The 8,000-nt window shown below is 51.1% G+C and overlaps 1 protein-coding gene across 1 annotated transcript; it reads left to right on the top strand.

Annotated features, from left to right (window-relative positions):
* The first annotated feature begins 1,389 nt into the window (after positions 1 to 1,389).
* On the top strand, positions 1,390 to 7,312 carry LOC144095599 (uncharacterized). The gene is made up of 2 exons (XM_077629277.1): positions 1,390 to 1,895; positions 7,143 to 7,312. Exon 1 carries the CDS (start codon positions 1,479 to 1,481, stop codon positions 1,890 to 1,892), a length of 414 nt encoding a protein of 137 aa, XP_077485403.1. The 5' UTR covers positions 1,390 to 1,478; the 3' UTR covers positions 1,893 to 1,895; positions 7,143 to 7,312.
* The last annotated feature ends 688 nt before the right edge of the window (positions 7,313 to 8,000 follow it).

Below are 8,000 nucleotides of genomic sequence, written 5' to 3' on the forward strand. Positions count from 1 at the left end.
GGTTCAGCTTAAGTTAAGGACAACGCAGCGAGCTATGGAAATGAAAATTATAGGAGTAATGCTAAGAGACAGATGGAGCGCAGAGTGTGTCAGGGAACAAACGCGTATTAATGACATCCTGGTCGAAGTCAACAGGAAGAAATGGGCCTGGGCAGGGCATGCAATGCGAAGGCAAGATAATCGATGGTCGTTAAGGGTAAGGGACTGGATTCTAAAAGAAGGCAAGCGTAGCAGAGGGCGGCAGAAAGTTAGGTGGCCGGATGAGATTAAGAAGTTTGCGGTGAGAGGGTGGCCGCAGCTGACACAGGACAGGTTTAATGGGCGAGATGGGAGAGGCATTTGACCTGCAGTGGGCGCAGTCAGGCTGATGATAGCATTGGTATTTGCTTTTTGTAGCAATAGCTACATTAAGGTAGCATTTCGATCCTTCAGCGTGGCTGCGCTGCCACCCTGTGGCTACACCGCCGCCCTGTGGCTACACCGCCACGCCGTGACTGCGCCGCCACGCTATCACGTGGTGCGGAGCAGCTTCCGGTGGCGCGGCGCCGTGGGTGATCACGTGGTTCGTCACGTGGTTGGCCACGTGACCAAGTTCCACTCTGCCAGCTGTAGCTATCGCGTCACTCCAGGTTTAACCAGAGCTAAACCACCACCATTTTTTTTTCTCACGTTCGTGACCGACAAATCACGCCCGATTGACTGCATTTACAGATAGGCTTTCAATTGTTGCCAAAGATACACCCAGTAAAATATTGACCTTAGATGGTTGATCTGCATCGGTTCTGTGCGGCTAGCGCATCATTATTTATTGCAGGGTTTTTCTTTTTCAATGATATTCAGACATGAGCGCACTGCATTCAACAGATCCCATTGCCGTTGCATCAGTTCTGCATGCGCTGCATGCGGTGCCTCAGTGGTTAGCCCGCTCCGCTAAGCTGCTGAGCCCGGGGACGCGGGTTCGATCTCGGCCGCGGCGGCCGTGTTTCTATGGAAGCAGGCACCCATGCACTATGCGGTGTTAGTGCACGTTAAAGAAGCCCAAGGGGTTGAAATTAATGCGGAGCCCTCCACTACGGCGTTACTCGCAGCCCATCAAACTTTGGGAAGTGAAACACCATTACCATACCATATGCCAAATCGTTATATCAATTCCCCTTGTCTGCTGTAAAGGTTATGCTGCTCACGTGTTACCATCTCCATTACAAGGACGGAATGCAAACGTTCACAGTGCGATTAGGATTCCTGCGCTTCTCGGTCGATTACGTGTCTCAGCCCTTCAACGCAATGCTGCTCGGCACTTAGCAGAGTTCTATAGAAGGCTCCAGAGCGAGTTGTGCCCCAGCCTTTAGCGCCGCGTGCCTATCAGCCTATTGCTCGCGCAAGCGCAAATCGAAAGCGAAGAAGCAGATGTTAGTATTCTGTTGCATGGCGCTCGCCAGCCCTTAGCGCTCAGGCTGACTCCGCCGAAAACATCAGTGATGGCCGACAAAGGACCGGCAGCGGGCGTTGCCATGGAGCTGGCCGTGTTCGCGGCGAACCACGGATGGACGAGCAAGGGCGAGGGCAGCGCTGACCGCCAGGCCGAGCACCAGTTGTCCTCGGGCACAACCCAACGCCATGGGCAGGATCCTGCAGGGGGAGATGATCTCCTTACTGCCGTTGTGGTTGGAGCGGGGCCAGGACTGCGAGACGACGGTGCATCTGAAAACGAGGGCATCCCGGCTGCAGCACGCGCCACTGCGGCCTGCAAGCAACCGCCGCTCTGCGGCGGGCTAAAGGGTCCCTTGACCTTTTGCCTGGCGGCTTCCTTGGCATTCGTGGTGGTGCTGATAGGCCTAGTGGCCTACATTTACCGCACACGGTACCGCGAGGCATCTCCGGAGAACCTGTGACAGGTGAGTGGGGGAGGTGGAAGACTCCGTCGTTTCCCGCCGCTGCAGCAGCTTTGACGTTTAAAGTTTATTTCTCTTATTTTCCTTTTTTGATTTTGCTTTGCATGCATGGCTTCAAAGCTTTCCTATTTTCGAAAGGAGAAAAAAAAATGACCTCCCGGTGGACAACGTCTCGCGACCAATCATTAAATGAACTGCCACCTGCCACGCCGGGCTGTTTGCTCACAATCTGATGGGCAGATTGTGATAACGTCACAAGGCCCACTTGTCGCCTATGAGGGCCACCTAGATGGCAGGTGGGCCGCCTAGGGCAGGTTGCCCACAACCCGGTGGGCCCACAGAGGGACCTCACAGACAACGGCTAAGAGGCTGAGTGAAACTCAAGCTGTTGGTTTTATGTAATTTACGTCCACAAAGCTTGAAGTGCTACACCTATTCGAATAGTGCACTTTGCAGCTGCTTTGGCGCTAGGACTAGCCGCTGTTTATCGGCCATGTTCAATTATTTTAACGCTATAGCGTTAAGGAGCGCGTGGCGCAGAAAATGCGGCTTTGACGCGTATGACGTGGTTGGCCGTGAGCAAAAAAATCGTCGAGGCACTTAGATATCTCTTAACTGAGGGAAGGCGAAAGCCGTTTGCGACTCATTGCACTGATTTGAATTTGCCGCACTTGAATTCATTTCACGAGAGAGAAGAAGAGCAGCTGGCGCGAGCATGGCAGAGATCACGTGACATCACAAGGTCACGTGACCTATCATTATTATCTCAACGGAATGCAAGCGTTCACCGTACGATTATGATTCCTGCGCTTCCCGGCCACTCACGTGTCTCAGCCCTTCAACATATGCTGCTCAGCACTGCTTAATAGCGTTCTGTTGAGGACTTCAGGACGAGTTTTGCCCCAGCCTTTAGCGTCGAGTGCCTATCAGCCTATTGCTCGTACAAGCGGATATCGAAAGCGAATAAGCAGATGTTGGTATTCTGCCGCATGGCGCTCGCCAGCCCTCAGCGTTCAGCCTGACTCCGCCGAAAACGTCAGTGATAGCCGACAAAGAACCGGCAGCGGGCATTGCCATAGAGCTGGCCGTGTTCGCGGCGAATGAAGTCGAGAGTTGGACGAAAACTCGTATAGTCGGGGTAAATCGTAATAACGTGAAATTGTAGACGCCGACGAAAAGAGAAGCGGTGGCGCGAGATTATGCATGATTGATAAAGGGGCGCAGGTAGTGTGCGCAAGCCGTTGTCAGATTTCCACAGTTCTGGTTCACTGTGTTACTGGTTTTTTTGTATCGTCAAAGATTCCAGGTGAAGGCGAGGGAATTTTTTTCTTTTCGGTGGCAAGAACGCGTGCCTTGTCCCTCTTGATATTATGCTGTTTCGACAAGGAGTGCTTGGCCATAGCCTCTCATATTTTCCATGCCTGGCCATCGGCGCTAAAATCAAAGGATGCCGATCGTCGCACTTTTGGTCAAGGCTGCGAGCGCCGCTTTTCAGCAATCGGTAAAGGTAGGCGTGGGGCGATGAATGAGGCGCACGCCACGAAGAGGCGCTCGCATCGGAAAATGCCTTAAACCTCGTTGATCGACTGGTTCATCGCGGCGGGTTCATCGCGGCGCGCCTAGATTTGCCACTGGCCTTGATCAGACGTTCTCATCGCAGACGACCCGCTCGAGGCAGATAGACTGAAGTTCGCGCGAACCAGCAGCCCGCGCCTGTTGGCGCGTAGTGACACCCCGTCCTGACCTCCTCACACTTCGTCTGCAAGGAGCGCTGGTAGCCTTGATTTTGCTTGAACGGCCCCTTTTGAGACGATGCCCGGCCATGGAAATCATAGGAGGCCATGGCTCGGCGATGGTACTGGAGTGCACTTCTTGCTTTTAACATCGTTTTATGCCCTTTTAGGCCCTTTTGAAAGCTACCAGTTCCGCCAATGTAGACGCAGTCGCAGCCACAGCAGGTAATGTTGTAAACAACGCCGGGGATTCTTTCTTTTGGAAGGGCACCTTTTACGTGTCACCTTTTACGGACACCTTTTATGTGGAGCATGGGCGATGTGGACGCTGAAAGTGCGCAAAATGCGTGGCTATACCTCGCTGATCCTAGGGGTGTAGGGAACAGCGGCACGTTTCAGGGATCAAGACACGGGAGTTTCCCATGCTGGTCGACACAGCTGTGCTTCGACCGATGCCACGAAGGATGTCGGGTAGTCGTTGCGTGAAAGTTCTTCCCGCACCACGTCGAACTCATTTTCCTGGTCTTCGGGAGAACTGCATATGAGTTGAGATCTTTTGAATAAGGTTGTAGCAACCAATCTCTTCTGTGTGGCTGGGTGAACTGATTTAAATTTGAGGTAACGCCCGGTGTGTGTAGATTTCCTATAGACGCCTATCACGTTCTACCAAGACGTCGAGGAAGGGAACGTACCGTTCGTCTCAACTTTGGTGGTGAAGTCAATGGCGTCTTATATGAAGTTTAAAGGCGACGAAATGGCTGGCAAAGCATCTTTTTGAATCATGCAAAAGTAGTCGTCCACATATCTGAGGAAAACTTTTGATGGATGTGCGAAGGTTTTAAAGGCACGGCGTTCGACAGACTTCATATTGAGGTTAGCGACTGTCACGTAGATAAAGGCGCCATTGGAGTGCCGGGCAGCTGTCTGTAAAACAAGCCCTAAAAGATGAAATACATGCTGCAGAGGAAAAACTGTAGGTGTCTGCAGAGGTCTGGAATATCAACAGGGGTCCTTTCAGGTAAAGATCTGACAGACTCGACGGTAGAAGAGCAGGCATATGGCAAGGTCAACAGGGACGCACGTGAAAAGCGACTCGACGTGAGACGAGACCAGGAGCTCGTTGTCGTGCGGTGAAATGTCACTAACCTTCACGATGAAGTCTATCGAATTTCGTACGTGTGTCGAGCCACAACCGACAAGAGGCTAGATGATGCTATGAAGGTAAACGGGTAAACCGTGAAGTGGGGAACGACATTAGTCCACGATGGGACGCATCGGCATACAAGGCTTGTGCATTTTGGGTAGTCCGTAGAGAGCGGGGGCTGAACCGTTAGTGCACAACAACCAGGGGCAAAGTGGCTTGTAGGTCGGAGGGATGAAACGGAAGACGTCGGTGACAAGTTTCTCTAAATCGCGCTGCACCTTTGCGGTTGGGTCCCTGTCAAGTCGGCACTAGGTAGCTTTATCTCCAAATAAGCTTTGCATCCGGCTTACATGGTCTGTCCGGTCCAAAGAACAGTGGTGTTGCCTTTGTCGGCTGGAAGTATGACGAGATCCTTGTTGCAAAGGCTTCTAACAGCTTAGCGCTGTACCGCAGTCAGACGGGACAAGAACCGCCCCGGGCGGTAACTGGAGAGAACGCTGATAGCACGAGTCCTTGCTTCAACTCGACGCGTGACTTCCACTTGATTAACAGCGTTCTCCACAGCAAACACCAGCTTTTTAGCATCCAGGGTAGGCCATGTGTAGGTTCAGCCCAAGGTTTAAAACAGAGATCAGCGTTGTCGTTGTTAAGGATATAGGACGAGATGTTGTGGACAGCCGTTGCAGGTGCAGGTTTGGCAATAGTTGTTGAGGACGGGAGAAGCCGATGTAATTTATTTTATGGGAAACTTCAGCAGACCGACAACGCATTGGAGCCTTATGATTAGCATGCAGCTGAATGCTGCCCAATTCCTCCCGGTAGAGCGATTGCAGGCGACGACGAGCGAAGAAGGCTTCATTTTGTAGGGCTCTCAGGTTCTCATTGTACTCAAGTATCCTGCCTTGAAGAAGGGAACGTTCTGCTTTGGCGACAATGCTGTGTCCGAAGCTTGTGCAGATGGACGTATCATACGAAGCGAACGAGGAGTAAGGGCTTGGGACTCCGTGACCGTCGCGAACCTCACTATGGAGTCTGTCGAATGTCATGCTCTTGAAACCTTCCCACATCCGTTAAAAGTTTTTCTCAGATATGTGGACGACTGCTTTTGCATGATTCAAAAAGATGCTTTGCCTCCCTTTTCGTCGCATTTAAACTCCATATAAGACGCCATTGACTTCACCACCGAAGTTGAGGCGAACGGTGCGTTGCCCTTTATCAACTTCTTGGTAAAACGCGATAGTGGCAAACTTTCTTTCAGTGTTTATAGGAAATCTACACACACCGGGCGTTACCTCAAATTTAAATCAGTTCACCCAGCCACACAGAAGAGATTGGTTGCTACAACCTTATTCAAAAGATCTCAACTCATATGCAGTTCTCCCGAAGACCAGGCAAATGACTTTGACGTGGTGCGGCAAGAATTCTCACGCAACGAGTACCCGGCATCTTTCATGACATCGGTCAAAACACAGATCTGTCGACCAGCACGTGAAACTCCCGTGTCTCTTATTCTCTGAAACTTGCCGCTCTTCCCTACACCGCCGGAATCGCGAGGCGATGACACGCATTCTGCGCACTTTCAACGTACACCTCGCCCATGCTCCGACCAGAAAACTGCGACATGCTTTGGTGAACGTAAAGGACGATCTTCCGAAAGAAAGATACCCCAATACATAAAAATTGAATCAGCATAATGTCAAGTTGGACAAGGCACGCGTTCTTGCAACTGCAAAGAAGAAATTCCCTCGCGTTCACCTGGAATACTTGGCGATACAAACAACCAGTAACACCTTGAACCAGAACTGTGGAAATCTTACAAGGGCTTACGCTTACTCTCTGCGCCCCCTTTTCAAGCATACAAAAGCTCGCGCTACAGCTTCTCTTTTCATTGTGAACAAGGCTCCCATACGAGAGGTGAAACATCTTATTTTTGTTTTTGTTTTTGATCGGCGTCTACAATTTCACGTCATTATTACAGGAATTAAGCTAGTTCCTACTCGGCGTACTCCCGCTAATTTAGCATGTGAGAGTATGAAAACTCTTGTCGTAGCTCAGGTTTCGTTTATGGGGGTTTAAGTCCCAAAGCGACTCAGGCTATAAGGGACGCAGTAGTGAAGGTCTCCAGAAATTTCGACCACCTGGGGTTCTTTAACGTGCACTGACATCGCGCAGCACGCGGGCCCCTAGAATTTCGCCTCCATCGAATTGCATGCGACTGCCGCTGCCGTAATCGCATCCGCGTCTTTCGGGTCAGCAGCTGAGTGCCTAACCACTGAGCCACCGCGGCGGCTTTGTCGAAGCTCAGCATGAAAGGAGCCGACAAGCGCTATCCTCGGCGTTTTCTTTGAACTAAAATTGTACTTGCTCTTGCAGGAAAGAAGCTGGCATGCGTTGCAAAGATTGGACACCGATGTCATTGGAGCGGGCTTGTACCATCGCCTCAGTGCCCAGACGCCGGAAGTTTGTGTGCGCCAGCAAGAACCCTTGAGACTTGCCTTGGAAAAGCAATCAGTGTTTCTCGTTCGAATAAATTGCAAGTCGACTCCGGGTAATTCATTCTTTGGCTCGTTTGGGAAATGCGGCGATTCCTTGGGCGTTCAGAATTGATTCGACGCTGCTAGCAGACAGTTGCGTCCGCAGTTTCCACATCCCTGACAGTTTTCGCCAGAAAAGAGTTTTTGCCCGAGTTCAGATATCGTTCTTGAGGTACACACGTGGCACTCGCCCAGCGACATGCAAGGTCGGCTTGGAGACTCGCTGTTGGGCTTGGAATTTCCCGAATGATGTAGGTATAGGTCTTCTCAAAGCAGGAGTTTACACTCCTTACACAAAATGGCAAGCTTTTTGCAGATTCGCTAGAGTGAAAGCTTCTGCGCGTTTTTGTTTTCTGCTGCTGTTGAAGTGCGCAACAAGTTTCCGCATTTGCTGCAGTTATCTTTAGCGGAAAACTGTGATCATCGTACCTCTCCGTCAGGAGCAGGTCAGAAGTACTAAAAGTTGTCTCCTTCTTTGAATCCATCACATTTGTGGCCGATCGCTGCCAGCGCGGCCAATGCTGTGTTTTTAAGACTTTCCTCTTTAGCTACCATGTAGGTCAACACAGTGCACGTCAAAGAAGCTCCGGCGTTTCTCATTTGTGTATCTTCGGATGCGCAGAGTCTTTGCTGTTCCTCACGATGGCAAGAGGGACACGGACAGTCGGAATCTCTTTTTCGCTCTCCTTACAGAGGA

Source organism: Amblyomma americanum, chromosome 1, assembly GCF_052857255.1.
Source record: "Amblyomma americanum isolate KBUSLIRL-KWMA chromosome 1, ASM5285725v1, whole genome shotgun sequence".
In the NCBI taxonomy this organism is placed as follows: Eukaryota; Metazoa; Arthropoda; class Arachnida; order Ixodida; family Ixodidae; genus Amblyomma; species Amblyomma americanum.